At 51.9% G+C, this 18,455-nt stretch overlaps 7 protein-coding genes across 7 annotated transcripts; 4 read left to right on the top strand and 3 right to left on the bottom strand.

Moving 5' to 3' along the window:
- Positions 1-204: 204 nt before the first annotated feature.
- Positions 205-1,727, top strand: BDW74DRAFT_184751 (FAD-binding oxidoreductase; the record flags this gene model as incomplete). The annotated part of the gene is made up of 3 exons (XM_073730887.1): positions 205-627; positions 701-946; positions 1,000-1,727. 3 exons carry the CDS (start codon positions 205-207, stop codon positions 1,663-1,665), a joined length of 1,335 nt encoding a protein of 444 aa, XP_073590111.1. The 3' UTR covers positions 1,666-1,727.
- An 868-nt stretch (positions 1,728-2,595) lies between these two features.
- Positions 2,596-4,510, bottom strand: BDW74DRAFT_184750 (uncharacterized protein; the record flags this gene model as incomplete). Its single annotated transcript, XM_073730886.1, has 2 exons — positions 2,596-4,056; positions 4,115-4,510. The coding sequence occupies 2 exons, from the start codon at positions 4,508-4,510 to the stop codon at positions 2,596-2,598; spliced, it is 1,857 nt and encodes a 618-aa protein (XP_073590110.1).
- A 459-nt stretch (positions 4,511-4,969) lies between these two features.
- Positions 4,970-7,536, top strand: BDW74DRAFT_184748 (uncharacterized protein; the record flags this gene model as incomplete). The annotated part of the gene is made up of 11 exons (XM_073730885.1): positions 4,970-5,287; positions 5,358-5,633; positions 5,694-5,717; positions 5,773-5,854; positions 5,905-5,961; positions 6,027-6,118; positions 6,198-6,515; positions 6,600-6,647; positions 6,723-6,927; positions 7,154-7,288; positions 7,379-7,536. The coding sequence occupies 11 exons, from the start codon at positions 4,970-4,972 to the stop codon at positions 7,504-7,506; spliced, it is 1,683 nt and encodes a 560-aa protein (XP_073590109.1). The 3' UTR covers positions 7,507-7,536.
- A 1,818-nt stretch (positions 7,537-9,354) lies between these two features.
- Positions 9,355-9,757, top strand: BDW74DRAFT_142831 (uncharacterized protein). The gene has a single exon (XM_073722783.1). The coding sequence runs from the start codon at positions 9,365-9,367 to the stop codon at positions 9,680-9,682; it is 318 nt and encodes a 105-aa protein (XP_073590108.1). The 5' UTR covers positions 9,355-9,364; the 3' UTR covers positions 9,683-9,757.
- A 2,142-nt stretch (positions 9,758-11,899) lies between these two features.
- Positions 11,900-13,219, bottom strand: BDW74DRAFT_7860 (nitronate monooxygenase). Its single transcript, XM_073733726.1, has one exon. It carries the CDS (start codon positions 13,050-13,052, stop codon positions 11,997-11,999), a length of 1,056 nt encoding a protein of 351 aa, XP_073590107.1. The 5' UTR covers positions 13,053-13,219; the 3' UTR covers positions 11,900-11,996.
- A 415-nt stretch (positions 13,220-13,634) lies between these two features.
- On the bottom strand, positions 13,635-15,392 carry BDW74DRAFT_7854 (MFS transporter). Its single transcript, XM_073733722.1, has 4 exons — positions 15,134-15,392; positions 14,094-15,080; positions 13,912-14,043; positions 13,635-13,838 (listed from the first exon to the last, which is right to left on the bottom strand). Exons 1-4 carry the CDS (start codon positions 15,286-15,288, stop codon positions 13,640-13,642), a joined length of 1,473 nt encoding a protein of 490 aa, XP_073590106.1. The 5' UTR covers positions 15,289-15,392; the 3' UTR covers positions 13,635-13,639.
- Positions 15,348-17,318, top strand: BDW74DRAFT_172841 (Zn(II)2Cys6 transcription factor; the record flags this gene model as incomplete). Its single annotated transcript, XM_073727669.1, has 1 exon — positions 15,348-17,318. The coding sequence occupies one exon, from the start codon at positions 15,348-15,350 to the stop codon at positions 17,316-17,318; it is 1,971 nt and encodes a 656-aa protein (XP_073590105.1).
- Between the last annotated feature and the right edge of the window lie 1,137 nt (positions 17,319-18,455).

The following is an 18,455-nucleotide window of genomic DNA, read 5'->3' as shown; positions in this document are numbered from 1 at the left end:
AGAAGAATGACTTCTAGATAGTTTCCACGGTCCTTCTACCCAGCGCTAATAGTTGTCCTCATCCAGAGGTGTTGTTCGCAATGCTTCAGGCGTGAGTAGGAGGAGAGCCTGCGACTGGCTGCAGAAGCTCTTCCCCGCATTCTTCCTGCTCTCAACACTCAACGCCCCTCCGTCCACAAGAATTATGAACTTTATCTGCCCACCATGCAAATAGTCTGGCGGAACAGTCATAACAAAAAGCTCTTCGAGAAAGAGCGGACAAAGCGACTTTTCAACGCCGTGATTCCCGCCAGGTTTCCGCTTGCCATTGCCTCTGCTCGTCGCGAGCAAGACGTTGTCGACACCGTCAACCTTGCAATCTCCAAGAACTGCCACATCTCCGTCCGTGCTGGAGGCCACAGTTATGCCGCCTGGAGCGTGCGTAATGACGCCATCCTGCTTGATCTCGGCGATTTCCGTGAATGCGAACTTGATGAAAACTACGTTATTTGCGTCTCGCCTAGTGTGACTGGGCGGGAACTGCATGATTTTCTCTCGGAAAGAGGGCGATTCTTCCCGGTCGGGCACTGTCCGGATGTTGGAGTTGGAGGGTATCTGCTAGGTGGTGGGATGGGCTGGAACCAGCCTGTGAGTGCAGTGATTCTCTCCCACAGGTTTTGAGGGGGGCACGGTCGCTAACTCGGCAAGCATATTTTCTCAGAATCTGGGATGGGCGTGTGAGCATATCGTTGCCGTCGACGTTGTTACCGCCGCTGGCGAGCGAAAAAGGGCTGATGCTCAGCAGAATAGCGACCTATTTTGGGCTGCAAGGGGCGGAGGGCCTGCATTTCCGGGAATTGTTACGAAGTTCTATCTTCGTACTCTTCCTGCGCCTGGCATAATGAGGTCTTCTGGGTATATATATGGCGTTGGGCATTATTTGACAGCCTTCACTTGGGCCTTGGAGGTACGGGCGTTCCATCTGTATCAGGGCATTGATGTTCGTGCTTACAACGGTAGATTGCCGCAGCGTTCGAAAACAACATCGAGATCGTGGCTATTGGGAGCTATCAGGACGGCATCGATACTCCATGCATGACGATCGCGCTTCTCGCATTTGGTGATGACGAATACCAACTAGAGATTCTCCTCCAGGGCGTGGAGGATTCCCACCCAGATGGCGCCCTATCTCACTGGTTCTGCCAGAAAACCAACCTGGCCGAGCAGTTCGACTTCAAGGCAAAAGCCTACCCGGCTGGGCACCGCTGGTACGTCGACAACGCGTTTATCCGCAATGACTCTGATGTCGCGGCTGTTCTCCGACCGGCATTTACCACCTTGCCGACGCGAAATTCGCTGGCCCTCTGGAGCTCCATGATCCCGCTTAGTCGCAAAGCTTTGCCGGACATGGCGGTAAGCATGCAGTCGGATCACTACTTCGCGATCTATGCCGTTTGGAGAGATGAGAGTGAAGATTCGAGGTCTCGGGTGTGGGCAAATGAAGTTATGGAGTCGGTTGGTGCGCAGTCTGTTGGCTCGTACCTGGGCGAGTTGGATTTCCGGTCGCGGAACACGAAGTATTGGGCGGAAGAACAGCGGACGCGGTTGATGGAAGTCAGAAGGAAATGGGATCCTGCGAGTAGAATATGCGGATGCTTGGGGCTCGAGGGGTTGGGCCTCAGTTAACCTGAGGATACGGGGGACGGTGGGAGCTTGATCGCGCCCGACGGCACGACGCTCCAAGCGACTCAACTTCGCCCAGGACCTCTCAGCCGCCTTCGGAGACTATGATAGGATTCCATTACAAATATAAGCCACGAATAATATCTTCCGGGGGGTAGGGGTGTTGACAGCCTTTGGCACGAAGCTAGGTAGCTGATTCAAGCAGATACAAGAGAAGGGACGCGTCGCGATGAAAGCGGCTACTAAAGCAAAAAATTGACCCCAGCGATCTTTGAAAACGCCTGCGCACATCGCTTACGTTACTGGTTATAAGAGATATCCGGCTTTGAGAAGAGGAATAAAAGCGTATAGCGGGTTAAATAAATGACATTGCAATTACTGGGGTCTGTCAAGGACTGAGTGCTGACGCTAGAAAAACAAAAACATACAACAGCTGGGATTCGCATGTGGTCACCCACCATACTACTAACCAGCCGGCGTGTGGCTTAAGTACGGCTGAGCGGACGGGAAGCCCTGTTCTGCACACCCTGTGGTCGTATGTGCCTGTTACGCCTAGTCAAAAGACTATAATCAACAAGCACTTTACGCCATTCCGCAGAATAATTTCTTGCGGTCGCATTTAACAACGTTTGCTCCTGCCCTATACCAACCAAGGCCTTTTTTTCTCGGCAGCCACATCAGTATCTAACTTAGTGATGTATTTTATCAAAGAAGGGTTGTGGATGACAGGGCCGAATTGCGATGGTCGCGGGCGGCGTAGTGTCACAAATATATATTTATCCACCGGTAATTTCAAATAAACCTTACCCTTCCTGGGGGCATCGTCTCCTTTACACTTGTTAGATAGCTCGACTCGATAAACTTCAGCTCCATGCTGTGGAATAGTATATACCAGCAAGAAATAAAAAGAAAATTGGATTTAATAACCAAGTATCATCCCTCTTCATACCTTGCCAGAATCCTCTCCAAGCCCTGTATCACGTCGTCATATACCGCTTGCCGAAACTCCCCGTTGGCCAGGTCCTGACTTGCAGCATTGAAGGCGCAATATATACACCGTCGTGTTATGTTATGCAGTTCTAAGCCTCCTTCTTCAAGTGTCTGCTCTTGCCATTTCTGCGCGGTATTGAAATCCGTAAACTCGTTATTCAGGCCGTCCGGACCAAGGAACTGGTTGCGAAAAGGTAGACCCTCGATGCCCTTCCCAAACCACAACTCCATGATAATGATACCGAGGGAAAGCAAAGAGGCTCTGGACTCCTGGTATGTAGTAATTCCGGTCGCGCTTTTCGGACTGGCAGTCGGTGTCCCTGACGGATTTGTAGGCTGTTCTATCGAGAAATGGCTGATAAGCACGGGGTGTTTAGTCTCAACGGCGCCCTGGTTATTCTGGAACAGGTAGACGTCGTCCTTGCTCCACGTGTGTTTCAGCCACGGACCGGGCTGAAGCTGTAGGATAGCGCGAGCAAGGGTGAGTGCAATGCGAAGCCTCTCTTGACGAGGGATAAGAGACAACCTCGAAGCGGACGTGCTTTGAGGGACCGCGGCGGTTGGATTTGAGTCTGGCTGAGTAGCCATGGCCAGTATCGTAGCGAGGGGAACTAGCTGGAGAAGTCGTGTGGACGATAGGATCTCATCAGTGCCGTCTACCGTACGAACTATATGGAATTGGTCCTGACCGTCGTGGAGAATGCCGAGGTAAGGCTGCGTATCCTGTACGCCCTTGAGCGAGGCACAGATGTCAAGGATCCGAACAACATCTTTTGGGATGTTAGACGACGCCACTGAATCTTTGCGAGTGCTAACAATCGATACTCTTCGCCCTGGCTTCCCACACTGCTGATCAGAGGTGCTTTTCGACCGGATGCTGACCGCCGTAGAAGTATCGTCAAATCCTGGCTCCCATGGCTGACTTTCGGAAGAAGGGGCGCTCGTCATTTCCACTTCCGCGGCGTACCTCATGCGGCTAGTGCTGCTATGGCTGGTCGTGCTAGCCCAGCGACCTGAGATCAAGGGGAAATACACGTGTAATTTCACGGTCTGCGGAGAGCTGCTGTGCCCGGACAGGATAGCTTCGCTTCCTCGGGACAGAAGTAGCTCAACCGAGTGTGGCGCACGGCAGGTGCATTGCAATGCCCTCGCAATTGCCTTATGAAAGCTTGATGCCTGTAAGCGGAATTGATGGAACACCTTGGGTAGGTTGGCCATCCGTTTCTTTCTCATCGGCTCTAAGCGGTCACTGTTTCCGAGGAGCCTCTTCATGTCTTCGTTGTATTTCTCGAGATCGCCCATTAGCTTCTGTCGACTTTTTTTGCCGAGCGTGTATATGAAGCGCCGAAATTCGAATTCTAGTCGAACGAAGCCTACTCCCGCGACTTGTAGCCGCTGAGGTTTCTGGCCACTGTCAGCCTAACGGTTCTTCTAACTTATAACCAACTATTTGCTCACCCACCTGATCGCTTGCAATATGCAACTTGCTCTCCAACTTCCCAAGCACAGTGTGAATGGACGAGATGGTATCCATATAACAATCGTACTCGTGTGCGCCCGATAGCCGCTTCCTGAGCTTCCATTCGAGATCCGAATCCTTCCAGCCTGGGTCATTTGGATCGTCGAGCATGTAGGCCATATCGTACTCGGAATCAATGACGGACGAGAGTAGGTCTTCGATATTTTGACGGAAGAATATTTTTTGCCGGCAGAGGGCGTTCATGAAGACAGCGAATTCGGCACGGAATCGGATCCATTCTCTCATCGACTCGAAAGCGCCGCCATAATGCTCCAACCCGGAGATGAGGAGTGGAAACGTCGCGAGTATCAGTCCTGCAACCTCGATGCCGGTAATCATGTCGCTATAGAAGGTATTCCACTTTTATATGGTGCAAGAAAACGGGTCGGGACCGCAATGATGAAGAGAACAGTGGACGGATCCAAGGAGATGAAGAGACCCCGAATCTCATGTCAGGTCTGTTGCTGGACACTGTCTCACAGGCCAGTCAGTCATGATACGGTATAGGTACCTTCCTTGTTAGATACGCGCTGGGATGCTCAGGCGAGGCTGCCTTTCAGCCTCCTGCTCGTCTGGAGCCCATGCGCACCCCTCAAATCCTACTCGTGTAACTCACCAGAGCCCGATTGGCTACACGTATCCAATGACCGCCTCGTTGAGACATTCGGAAAGAGGGGTAAGTTCATATAATAATGATTGCTTTTCTGTGATCCATCGAACCTTCCTGCTCTCAATTGCTGCGGCACAGCCTCCTATTCCCACACTGAATCGATCTACTATCTGTTGAACACCACCCCCATGCACTTTAGAAACCTCTTTGGACATTCGAGCGAGGCCCCTGGCATCCCCGCGTGGGAGGCCAAAGCCAGCGCCAAACGAGCAGAAACCCTCGCCAAGATCCCCAAAGAATGGCTCCTGGACAAGCAGGATCTTGACAAGGCTGCGAATGAGCGAAATCTTACGGGACCGTTTATAAACCAATACCTCTCTCCCGATGATATCGTCATAGTGGAACAGGGCAGTGTGCCTCTGTTTGAGAAAATACGAGCTGAGAAACTGAGCGCGGTACAGGTTACTCGGGCTTTCTGCAAGACAGCAGCGGTTGCACACCAGATGGTAAGCAACATCTCTCAACACCAGAGATCATCATCAAATCTCAGCCTCCTCATCTTGCTTACAGAAATAGAACAACTGCCTGCACGAGATCTTCTTTGACCAAGCCCTCGACAGGGCGCAGGAGCTGGACAACCATCTCGCCACCCATGGGGCCGTTCTGGGTCCCCTACATGGATTACCCATCAGCCTGAAAGACCAGTTTCATGTAAAAGGCAACGCGAAGAGCATGGGATATATTGGGTGGCTTGACACCTACGAGGGTAACCCAGACCCGGACCTCGTCTTCAACGTAAACAGCCAGGTCGTGACCGAGCTTCTCGCACTTGGTGCTGTTCTCTATTGCAAGGTGAGCAGTAACGTGAGAATCAAGGTAGAAGACCGCATCTGCTGAACGAATACGCGCCAGACCAGCCTCCCTCAAACTTTGCTGGTGAGCCAAGCCCTACTCTGGCCCTTTTCTGGAAACCAACCAACCTTTCCTGCAGTTCGGCGAAACTGTGAACAACATAATTGGTCGCACATTAAACCCTGTCAATCAGAACCTCTCTTGTGGGGGTTCATCTGGAGGTGAGCTTGAACGATCGTTCCTTGGCACAAACGAAGCTTACATTGTCCAGGCGAAGGGGCGTTGTCCGCTTTACACGGTAGCTCTGTTGGTTTAGGCACGGATATAAGTAACTTTCGCTGAGAGCAACTCACCACTCTGTTAAGATATATGGAGAGGTAATAACCATTATAGGTGGCTCCGTGCGCATACCGGCCGGCTTCTGTGGAATATTCTCCCTCAAGCCAACCCACAACCGCCTTTCCTACCGGGACGTGGCTAATGTTGTAAGCTGACGGTTTCTTCAACCAAGACAACCAAGACAACCCTGGCAAGCAGAATAGCAGTCCTGACCAAGGCTACTAGATACCGGGGCAAACGACTTACGCGTCCTCTGTTGGGGTGCTCGGTAATACGATTGAAGCCCTACACTTAGTCCTCAGTTCACTCTTATCGACTGAGCCCTGGCTCCGGGACCCAAATGTTGCCCGACTCCCGTGGCAACAGGACATAGTAAATGAGACCCTCTCCCGAGCCGGTGAAGGAGGCCGGTCGACTCCTGCTGGAGAAAAGCCGCCTTTGAAGCTGGGGGTTCTATGGACAGACGGAGTCGTGATCCCCCATCCGCCTGTCGCACGAGGCTTACATTTGGTTGTTGACGCAGTAAAAAGAGCTGGCCACACGGTATGTATCCAGCTCATCTCAGAGCCCTTCCAAAGAAATCAGGTTTGATTCTATCTCAACCTACTGACGAACTTGCTTTCTCAGGTCGTAGATTGGACACCGCCATCGCAGAAGACCGCGAAAAGAGTTCATGTGAGCGCCATATCTCCCCTACGCACTGTCCCAGGGGACTTCGAGTGCAGAGGGTATTAACCTGACCAAAAAAAGGTCTCGTTCCTGAAAGCCGACGGTGGCCACGATATCAACCGCCAGCTCGATCTTTCCGGCGAACCACTCATCCCCCAGCTCAAGGATTCATTCACCCTCAGAGATCCAATGACTCTCCTCGAATACCAGGCTCTCGTAATTGAGGGACGAGACTACGAGGCGGCCTATTCGGACTATTGGAATGAAACAGGTAACGACGAAGACGGTACGCGTTCATAGCCTTATCTTCCCTGGCTGAACCCAGCCGATGATTATGATTCTCACGTTCTGATGACAGGACAAATTGTCGACGCTGTTATCATGCCCGTGGCACCACACGCGGCCGTTATACCAGGAAAGTTCTATCATACAGGTGAGACAAGCATCCTCCGTGCAACAAATCTGCCAGCCTAATCCTTGTACAAGTTCTGACATTAACTATCCTTGATTAGCTTATACAGAGGCTATCAATTTGCTAGATTATAGCACCGTCGTCATCCCAGTCACGAAAGCAGACAAGCATCACGACGTAGCGGATCCGAACTATGCGCCGTTGAGTGAGTTTGATGCGAAGAACTGGGGAGCCTGTGAGTATCCGCTAAGGATTTCTATTTTTTTAACGTTGCCATGTGCCATAAAAAAGTACTATAAAGTGCCCTCTGACATTCGATACGTAGATGATGCCGAGGTATATGATGGCGCGCCTGTCGGTGTCCAGATTGTAGCGAGAAAGTACGAAGAGGAGAAGATCTGGGCGATTGGGAAGATAGTATATGACTGCCTACGCCAGCCGGAAGCTCAGTGAGAACGTACTTAATGCGGTGGACTCCCAAACTGGGTTGACTTCTGAATTGAAGTGTGGCAGTAATGATTTCTGTCTCAAGGAGGATGTCTCAAACATGCTTCACCCCGCGGCGGGTAATCAAACGTGACATACATGGATTAGTTTATCTCCATCTATCTTCAACGCCCAAGCAAGGTGCAGCTGACATCATTATACCGCTGCCTTACCAAGAACAGGATCAGATGATCGGCAAGAACGCTGGATAATTCGCTGCGCATCGTAGTCTATTCTAACCAATAAGATGGGCTCGGTTGGCCTTCGCTGCCCATCTGCATGCAAACAAAGCTGACCGCAAGGCTGAGGCTAAGTCACAAAGGAGGGGTAGAGGAAATTACGGGTTGAGGCTCCAGCTCCCACCGCTGGAAACTGGATCTAGCGGCTGTGCCTGTCTGGCCGCTTCCCTAAAACCCCATCGAAGCCTATATACTTTGCTGCGCCACCTCGATGGTGAGTTCAGAAGATTCCTCCACTATTGCAAATCTCTCCTCGCAATGCTGGAGCAAGTTTGCAAGCACCCGAAGAAGGTTTACCTTGGTGGGGGATGCTTCTCAATCGGCGCCTTCCCCAGAGGGCTTCGAGCACAGCGACTTCCTGGATCTGTTCGCTCGGTTTCGCATGTGGGCCGCCAATCTGGGCGCACTCCAGCGCGAGAAATCGTCCCTGGACCACCGTTTGCGGAACAGCGACCTGCGCATTGAGATCTTAAGACTTCTAACCGAGCTTCTCGCCGCATTGACAGATCGTGAGCCTCCTTCTGAAGCGACAGCTGCGTCCCTGCAGAAAAAAGCTTATTCAGTGGACTACATAGTGTACCCCCTCATCGCCGGAGAAAGATCGCAAGAAACATGGTACGAAGACGACGGCGGTTATTTCGAAGACCTCGAAAACGACAGCTCCGAATCCGAATACGAGTCCGCATCCGAGAGTAGAGCCCTGAAGAGCGAACAACCCCGTGTTCTGGTAACAGAATCTGCTCAGCTTGTTTTGATCATCCAGGACGCCGTCACCAGTCTCCTGAAGCTGTCAATCGTGATCCACCGATCCACCCGACGGGCGAAATTCGCACGATCCTCCAAAGAAAAACGATACGATACGAGCTTTGATATTGCACATGTGGAAGCTGTGTTCCCCCATGCAGCTAGGAACAGACCTCTCATTGAGAGACTGGGCAAAGCCAACGCCCAGAGGCGACAGTGGCTTGCGTACCGAAAGCGACATCATCAGCGACTTGCCACCGCTGCTGGATCCGGTGGTAGGATATTGAGCGATCAACAGAAGATAGCGAATACGGAGGACGTACTATCACAGTCGGAAGAATCTAGCGTGCCCGGCTTCTCTATTCCTATCTCCTCACACCTTCCGACACCGTTAGCACCAGGGGATAATGATGAGACGGAGGCAACCACATTTTACCAGGAATCGCATGGGCCCCGTGATGAAGACCGTGACCGTGATGTGGGTTCCGAAACGTCCTACTCAGTCTCGTCTTCGTCGGAACTAGACCACGAGCGCATGTTACTGCCTCGGCCGCCAGCGGATTTTGTTTCACAATTATCACTGTTGACAGTCTCAGGTCATGGGTTTAAGTACTGAACAAAAACCTAATTTGGGGAGATATCACTCAATGCTAAAAATAATTGGTTGTCATAGGAAACATGTCCACTCAGACCTCGCGTCGTACGTATGCACATTCGAAAACTGCCCCGAGCCGTTCTTCGAGTCGCGGCATCAGTGGTTTAACCATGAGATGGAAGTCCACCGAAGACGATGGGTCTGCCCTCTTTGCGAGGACGTTTCTCTGTTGACATCGCGGGAGTTTATGGGACACGTCAACGTAGCCCATAGCGACTGTGTCGGGAAAGAGGCATTGGCGGCGCTCGCGAATCAGCCGCTGCACCGGATCCTGGCCTCTGCATGTCCCCTGTGCGATTACAAGACAAAGTTGAATGTCAAACTGGGTACCCAAGGAGACGTCCTTATTCAGCCCAACAGACTGAGGAATCACATTGCGCGGCACATGGAGTACCTTGCGTTGTTTGTTCTACCTAAGTATTATCCTAGACAATACGACGAGCCTCAGCTCGATGATGATGACGAACCCCTAGGCGCAGGGAGTTTGGAAAAAAAAAGGCGATGACATGGCTCAGGGCCTAGTAGAAGCAGCAACAATCGACCCGATTGATAAGGCACTTGCCGCTCTTCCGCTGGAAGGGGAAGACTCAGTTCACCACATACTTGACTCTGCACCGGCTCTAGCTCTGGGCTGGCAGCCTCCACATGACTTCACCCCAGCCGCGGCGGACTGTAACATTGAGGATCCGGATCTTGTGCCCCGACGCGAAGAGTCGATGTTCGGTGGAGACCTTTTTACACCCGGTTGGGTACGTGGCTACGACTCGGCAAGGAGGGCTACTGCGGCCGTTGTGAAGTCGGCCACTGGGCCAATATCCCTGACGGGACGTATGAGTTCCATTTGACATACATGCATGGGCTGGCTTCCAGTGGTTTGCCATTACCCCGGCCATCGACGGTCTGGAAAGTGGTTGGCAAGCCGGGGTCATGGGAGGCCTTCTGTGACTCCTGTCAGGCATGGAGACTGTTACGGAAGTCGAAGCGGGGATGGAATTGGTTTAGGCATTGTTTGACGGTACGTCTATAGACGCTTTATTGGACTGTCCCCAATTCAGAGTAAAACTAGAATGAAAAAGAGAAGGAAATGTGATACCGGGAGTTCTTCAGACGACTAATAGTAAATCACAGGAACATGACAATACAACCAAGGCACAAATAGCTGAAGGCACAGATACGCCATTTCAGGAAGCCCGAAGACTGGTACAGAAAGGCAAAGCCACCGCCCTGATGAAGATATTCAAGGAGAATCCAACAGTTGTCCGTCAAGGGCCCGATAGCGCCAACAAAGGGCTTCTCCACTGCGCCGCAGAATCCGGACATATGGATGCTCTTAGAATGATTTTAATGACCTTAGAAAGTTTGGAATTTTTACATGAGGGTATCAATATCCGCTCTGCACTAGGCGAAACCGCCTTGATGCTGGCAGCCGGTCAGGGGAGCCAGGATATCGTGGACATTCTCATAAAACGTGGAGCCGACGTCAATATAACTGACAATGACGGCAAGACCGCTCTTGATATAGCCGCCCATACCGGATATGGAGACATTGTTCACCATCTAATCAAGAATGGAGCCGACGTGCAAAAAGCAAGGGTCTTTCAGGACATATATTCCAAGCATCAGCAAGAACGACAAGATTACAAGCTGTCAAATAACCAAGACAAAACGGACAAGCAGCTGCAAAGAGAAAGAACTACAACACCCACAGCAGCCCCTCGAGCCCCCGCGAAAGATTCCCAGCAACCAAACATGTCGAGCTGGAACCAACTAATGACCGCCGCCTACGCAAATGATTTAGAAGGCGTACAGCAAAGTCTCCAAGACGGTGCTGACATTGAAAGCCAAGCATCTGACGGGCGCACGCCGCTAATGATCGCAGCGTCACAGTCCAATCAGCAGATCATAGACCTCCTGCTCGACATGGGCGCCAACATCGATGGCATCAACAATAAAGGCTGGACAACCCTCATGTACGCCGTGAGCGACAACAACCTGCTAATCGTAAATATCCTTCTCTCCCGCGGCGCAGACGTAAACCATGTCTCGCCTGACCACTCGACTGCCCTCGCCGAGGCAGCACAGCATAGTCGTCTCAAGATCATGGAGTCGCTCCTTCGGTGCGGGGCAGATCCGGAATCGCGGTCTTCGCATGACTGGACGCCGCTAATGCATTGCTGCTATAAGGGTGATGAGGAGGGTGTGAATCTGCTGCTATCCTTTGGCGCTGATGTTGTAAGCGGGTCGCAGCATGATGAGACGCCCCTGCTACTTGCTGCTGCGACAGGGCGCGCAGAGATCGTGCGCACTCTGCTAGTGGATGCGAAGGCACCTTCCGAAGGAGAGTGGGCACGGAAGGTCATTGAACACGAAGGAAGTGCCCCTCAGGATTCCGCTGCTGGTGCTGAGATTGAGAGGGCGTATCCGCTTGGATGGACTCCACTGATGGTGGCCTGTCAAGGCGGACATACTGATGTGGTGAGATTGTTGCTTTTGGCCAATGCGAATTTGGAGCTGCGTAGTCCGATGGAGAAAACGGCGTTGGAGATTGCCAAAGAGCATGGCTGGGTGGATATTATTGAGATTCTGGAGGGACATGTTGCTGGCCATGAAGTGGCCCGCACTTGATGGCCCATGGTGCATTGAGCTCGTTGTCAGGACGATGCAGATGGGTATTCTCGAAGAGTTGGATTTTACATTTAAGGCTTCCCTGGGCGTGGAGCAGTAATGGAAATGTTGTCTCGTAGTGATACCACGTTGCCCGTACTTGCGATACCTATTTGCGCCTCTTATATAATTTTCAGAACTGTAGATATAAAGTCCTATAATGTCGCACGTTCCTCATACCGAAGCATCCGTCTGACGCCATCCTGAGTCTCCCTCACAATGTCTCCTGCGTCTTTGACATCGCGAACCAACCCAACAGATGCCCCCGCATACGTAGCAGTCCTCCCATCCGGCCCCCAAGCCTTCTCGCCCAATTTCACCGACTCATCATGGCGCTTCTTCAGCTCGTTAAAGGACGTACCTGCCTGATGCTCAATGAAGGACCTATTGATGACCCCTCTCGGGCTGTATTCCTTCGGCCACCCGGTAACTCCTCGTAGGTGATTGTAAAGCAGAGTCCGGGTAGTACTCACAGCACCCTCATCAGCCCGGACGATTTCGCGCTGGTACCCCGGATGAATCTTGGCTTCAGTCGAAGCAAGGAATCTAGTCCCCATCACGACTCCGGATGCGCCGAGGCATAATGCTGCAGAGGCGCCTCGGGCGTCTGCGACCCCACCCGCTGCTAGGACAGGCATCCGACGTGCAACGAGATCGACGGCTTCGGGAAGAAGCGAGAAGAGGCCGAGTCCGTCGTTTGCACGACCGTGACCGCCAGCTTCTGAGCCTTGGATGATGATTGCGTCGGGTGGTTGTGATGCCTTCAATAACTCTCTGACTTCGGCAAGTGTTCCGACCTGGATCCAGATCTGGGATTCGGAAGACACTTCGCGGCATCGTTGAGACCAGATATCTAGGTCCTTAACGTCCTTTGGCGCATAGAGCCACACAACGCACGGCTTGTACTTTTCCACTGCCTGCGCAGCAGTTTCGAGGTCGTCGCTCCAGAGCTGGAAACCTACACCGACAGGGAGGATATTTGATGCTGACGAAGAAAGTTTCGCGGACTTTTTGGCGAGCGCAGAAGCTTCTTGCAGGACCGCTGGCATCTCGTTTGTTTTGACGGTTGGTCCGATGAAGCCCAATCCCCCAGCTGCTGAGACCGCGACAGCGAGCTTCGGCCCTGCCATTACCCGCATCGGCGCACTGACGACCAAGGGGCTGGATGCCCATGGGAGGCGGGATATAAGTTTGCTTGCAAGTGGAGCCATCTCGATTGGGTCTCTGCCGTGTCTGTATGTCCTGGAATGAGGGTGCGCGATTGGTTTGTATTTGGGAGCTTGGGGCTCTGTAGGCTCTATAGACTCCTATGTGGATGTAAGAACGAGAGGTCTGAAGAAACAAGGAAATTCTGTAACAGAACCCTTGCCTGACTCAAAAGGGCGAATTTTTGATCATCTCATAATCGCAATGTCGCGGAGCGGGAGAGAGTGGGATGACGTGGTTGAGTCGGGTACTGCGGGTATTGCGGCTGCGTACGTGAGCCGTGGGCTTTGGACGGGAAGTCCTGAATCATAATAAGTAATCTTCAGAAATTTTGGCAATCGGCTCTGGTAAGAGCACGGCCTTGATGCGAGATGTTCTATTTATTCACCTGGTCACTGGTTCAAAGCTCTATTATCGAATTAGGTAGAGTTCATTTGAGAGCAACGGTCATAGAAGCGCGGTTCATTAAAATCCAAACATAAACAAAAGTTTCCGAACAATATGAAAGAATTGATTCTATTATATTCTCCCTAGATGAAGAACAAAAATAGTATTATATATAATTGAAATACCCACGAGTGATTATAGAACGCTATTGAGCATGGCGCCGTAGCCGTGGCCCAAGTTTGTTGAAGACGAAGGGAATAGGGACTAGTACCGCAGCTAGGCAGCCAAGGAGGGTCCCTGCCCATTGTACTTGCATGTCCTCAAACATCTGACGCGTGAAGAGGGGAAATCCGGATGCGAACGCTGACCGGAGCATGATGTTGGCTGCCACGGCGGAAGCGGCACTATGAAGAGAATTGTGAGAATTGATCAAGCAGGCATTTCTTGTATGCACAGGCGGCTTGCTGTGATACTTACACGTGTAGATAGGCGTCCACAAGGTAATTGAAACACGGCAGGAAGATGCAAAGGACACCGAATCCGATAGGAATTCCTGCAGTTGCCGGCGCTGCCCAATGGATATGACGCGTGAATCCAGTCCAGCCAAACCTAGGCCTCGCTTAGAGATGTCTGGAGCCACACTCAGAGAAGATACCTACCAGAATATGCCAACAGTGAATACTGGAGCGCCAATCATAGTTGGACGCAGTCGCCACTCTGGAACCGGGACGTTTCCGTTCTCTTTCAAATCCTTGGTATACTGCCTCTGCTGCGAGAGGATGAAGCCAAGGGCTAGGACGATGCCGATAATGAGCCCGACAAACATCAGCCCAGCATGTCCTGGGCTTAGACCATGAACTTGCTCAAAAACGTATGGATATGCCTGAAGCAACGCATAGACCAGGCCATAGATGAAGGACATGTAGAGCGAGACGAGAAGAAGCACGGGCTCGGTGATAAGGAGTCTCAGCGGCCGCGTCAAGTACTTTTCGACTAACGTGCTGACTTCAAGCTCGATCTCTTCTTGCTTTGCGTGGATGCCCCAGTTTCCTGATGCTTTCCGGATAGACGATGCTTTCCCGGTAAGCACGCAGGGAGGGTAGGTCTCTGTCAAGTAAAACGTTGAGAGTGCGCCGATTGCTAAGGCAAGGATGGCGGGTATATAGAGTGTCCATCGCCAGCCAAGGTAGCTTGATACTGTGAACCCACCAGCAATGGGAGCTATAAACGGTCCGCCGAATACCGTTAACGCGTACAGAGAGATAGCGACCCCTCGGTACGTGTTGTTGTATAGATCAGCGAGCACCCCGGGCACTACCGTCAGTTGGCTGGCGCCGCAAACTCCCGCAAAGAATCGACAGATAATCAGAGTCTGGACATCCTTTGCCACTGCACATGCGATTGTAAATATTCCTTGGCCAAGCATTGCAATTATCAGAGGTATCTTGCGACCGAAGAGTTCCGACATTGGCGCCCAGATCAGTGGCCCAGTTGCAAAGCCAAGCACGAAAAGAGTCGTACCAAGTGTTATGACTTCTCTTCCAACGCCAAATTCACTGCTGGCCTTGGCTACCCCCGGGGAGAACATGGCGCTGTTTAGGGATGCGATAAACGAGCCTGAACAAGCTAAGACGGAGATTAGGAGCCTAGCATGGGACTTGTTAGTCAAAATATCAGTCGGGACACTGAAGGAACGCACTTCCTCATCGGGCTCCAGTTCTGAGGATCCAGAGGGTCCTCGAGCCCTTCGAAGTCAACCAGATAATGCTCTCGGGCTGGAAGGGCTGGCGGGAATGGTCTTCCTTTGCCGATTGAGCCCTTCTCGCTACCCTTTGTGACATCGCTAGAGAGCATCGTTACTGACGAAAAGAAACTTGTGGAAGCCTACAACTTGTGCCATATCGAGCGTTACCATGGACCATAAATCTATCACAATAAAGTATGAGAAAAGCCCAGCCAAGGCGGGTATTGCGGAGCGTGTACGGCAGTCGATCAGCGTGCATGCGTGGTGGCAGTTGCACAAGGAGGGCCGGGCGGCGTCACGTGATCCGTGCCGCCGGCTTCGTCATCCGCAACCTACCTACCAACCTGCACCGACTCTTCCCGCAATACCCGGCAACTCCACCTTCATCAATGTCTGCAAATCCCGTGGAATGGTCCCCGGTCAACTCAAACGCAAGCGTGCTCGAGTGGCCTGTGAGCCCTGCCGAAACCGGAAGAGGAAATGTGATGGGGCCGCTCCCTGTGATACGTGCAAGGACTGGGGATACGAGTGCCACTATGCAGCCGAGCGAAGTTCAACCAGGCCGAGGGCCACAGCCACCGCATCCCCCATCGGTCCACCCTTGAACAATACAGCTGCTGTTAGTCGCAATGGCCACCCAGTCAGCGATGCTAGTTGTTCCAGAACGGACAGTTACCGCAAGTCTATTGATCCACAGCGGGTGGCTGGCCGCCTGGCGGCCAATTCCAGCATTGTCTTTGTGCGCAAACTAAGTCTCAAAGTCGACCCTGCCAATGCACCGCGCATCAATCTATTTTCTTGGAATGTGGGCGCAAGGCAATTGTCTTCAGGTCTGGTTCCAGCTGCTACCGGCCTGCCGATTGTCGATCTCGTGCCCCTTGGGAACATGACACAGCTGGCCCAGGTTTACTTTGACAAGGTTGACCCGTGCTATGGATTTATTGACAAGGATGCATTTCTAGGACGACTCGAATCTCGTTGGCGATCTGGTGCCATTGTAAAAATGTTCGATAGTGTACTCGCAGGCGTCGCCGCGCTGGGCCTGCTATTCTCGGAACGAGCCGCCAGTGCGATGGAGCTACAGCTGGTGGAGACCGCAAAGTCCATCCTTGAAGGTTATGATGGATACACTGCACCGTCAGCCGACCTTATTACTGGTTGGGTTCTGCGTACCGTCTATATGCGGATGACCGCAGCGCCGTACTCTACGTGGCTTGCCAGCTGTACGTTAATGCACCTTATCGAGGCTGCAGGTTTTCACCATGAATACATCGACAGTGCCATCTGTGATCCAGATATTCGCCGACGCCTGGTTGGCGTGGCTCAGCACCAGCACCTGTGGCCGTCCTATGACATCGGTTTGTCTAGATTATTACTGAAAGGCGAACTCTCTCCGAACCTCGAACCTCGACCCGGCGACTATACAGCAGAACTCATCGGATTGCTCCCGATCTCTGCCCGCCTTGACCCTGAAACACAAGGCGACAGTAGTAGCGACCATGCTCTATACCAGTCCCTCATCCAAACTCTAGATCGAACGCATACACAGCCGCCATCGGTCCTAGCACAAACAAATCTTGTTTTGTGTATTCTACGCCGCCTCAACCTCCTGAACATCCATCTCGAGCCTTCCCTTCCAGATCGAGTCCTTGCCTTGTTCAAGAGGGCTCTTCTGTCCGTCCGCAGCATGCTGACGGAATGTTGTCCATGGCAGCACATCGCCAATGTCCCCTTTCACATCATCACGATCCTCCTGGAAATGGACACCTGCGCTTCACTCGCACTACTTGGGGAAGCCATGGAGGCACTGAATGCGGTCGCTCTCATATATAATACTGCTACCATGCGGGAGGCTTCTACCACTGCTCGATTCTTAGTCTTCCTATACCAGAATCGACGAGCACGCGACGCACAATTGTTAAGCAGTGTGCTTGAAACAAACTCTCAACCACTGTCCCGGCCTAGCGGTATTTCAGCGGGCCTTAATCAGACCTCGCTGCCGCGCCGGAGCCCAAATTTAGACGACATGCCGCTCTTGGAGGGTTTGGTTGCTGATATGTCTGGGCTGCAGGAGTTGGACTTGGACTTTGATCAGTTCCTAAATTCCGATATATTTCGCTCAGCGCCAGGTGCTGATTGAGGAAGTTAAGAGGATCATTCTAGTTTGTAGACCGCCCCCTGAACTATATTTATGAGCTCGTAAATGGCCAGATAAAGAATTGACCGAGCTCGGGCCTGTAGCATGAAAATCAGAAGACAGCGAACAATGATATGCTTATACCAGACACGTCCAGTCGGGTGTCTCAAGAAATGAAACTTCGTCCATCCAGTCGGCACCGTTCTCTCCGAGTCCGTAGCAATCAACTTCCGCTCTTTGCAAAATATTCTCCAAGAAAGTAGCTATATCATCATCCAGGCTCCAATGGGTTCTCCAGCGCTTGTTCTTTCTGTCCCAGAACTTATACCTCTTGCCCTCTTGCCGCGATGGAGTCGTTTTCTGGAAATCTTCGTTCGTGGGCGGATATTTAATACCTTGACGGTAAGCCGCGAATGTCCATACCTGCAGTGGTTAGCGGGAGTCCTCAGACGAGCAGAGGATGGGTGTACTGTGGACGACGAATCGATTCCATAGAACCGGTAAAAATCGGAGACGTGTGTCCATAGTCCGTAAACTACAGAGTTGGGTTCTCCATGGTCTTTCCGGTTGCGATGAGTTATGACTGGCATGTTGTTGTCAGTCGGCTAAAGAGCAATTCAACAAAAAGAGCAGGCTGATTCCAGCACTTCCACATATAAGCCAACAGTTCCTCCGTATTATTATCACCGGTGTCATCATGTGAAGAGGTTATTACAAAATGTTCTCGCATCCGCCCACAGCTCTCTTCGAACCCAAGAGTGTGTGTTGGCAGCGCAATGAGATATCTGTCGCATGCAAGGTCCTTTGATGAGGGTTCATAGGCCACTGGACGGCCCTTGAAATATCCTCTTCGAAACTGTGGTCGTCGAGCATACCTTCGGACCCGAGCACTTGAAGTCTGTTCTGGATAAAAATATCCATCATATCGCGGAATCGCTCATCCCTAAAGCACCAATTTTCCCACAAATAAGAGTCGATGAGGTTTCCTTTGCGCCTGTTTTGCAGGCGCTTTGTTTCGGCCCGCGGTTCAGGGCGGTCCAATATCGATTCTGTCGTGATGCAGGCATATGTTAGAACATACACTAGATGACCGCGACAGTTCAATAAATGCGGGGAAGAGAATGAACTTACGAATATCTC

The sequence above is a fragment of the Aspergillus multicolor genome (assembly GCF_047715735.1).
Source record: "Aspergillus multicolor strain CBS 133.54 unplaced genomic scaffold BDW74scaffold_1, whole genome shotgun sequence".
Taxonomy (NCBI): Eukaryota; Fungi; Ascomycota; class Eurotiomycetes; order Eurotiales; family Aspergillaceae; genus Aspergillus; species Aspergillus multicolor.
This window is presented reverse-complemented; position numbering and strand designations above follow the sequence as displayed.

What these genes read in the sequence shown, in the direction of transcription:
- BDW74DRAFT_142831 (XM_073722783.1), top strand. Translation starts at nt 9,365, where the DNA reads ATGGGACACGTCAACGTAGCCCATAGCGACTGTGTCGGGAAAGAGGCA.
- BDW74DRAFT_7860 (XM_073733726.1), bottom strand. Translation starts at nt 13,052, where the DNA reads ATGGCTCCACTTGCAAGCAAACTTATATCCCGCCTCCCATGGGCATCC.
- BDW74DRAFT_7854 (XM_073733722.1), bottom strand. Translation starts at nt 15,288, where the DNA reads ATGCTCTCTAGCGATGTCACAAAGGGTAGCGAGAAGGGCTCAATCGGC. An exon ending in TTCACTGTTGGCATATTCTG is followed by an intron (nt 14,044 to 14,093) that starts GTAGGTATCTTC and finishes AGCGAGGCCTAG; the next exon opens with GTTTGGCTGGACTGGATTCA. An exon ending in GTGGACGCCTATCTACACGT is followed by an intron (nt 13,839 to 13,911) that starts GTAAGTATCACA and finishes TTCTCTTCATAG; the next exon opens with TGCCGCTTCCGCCGTGGCAG.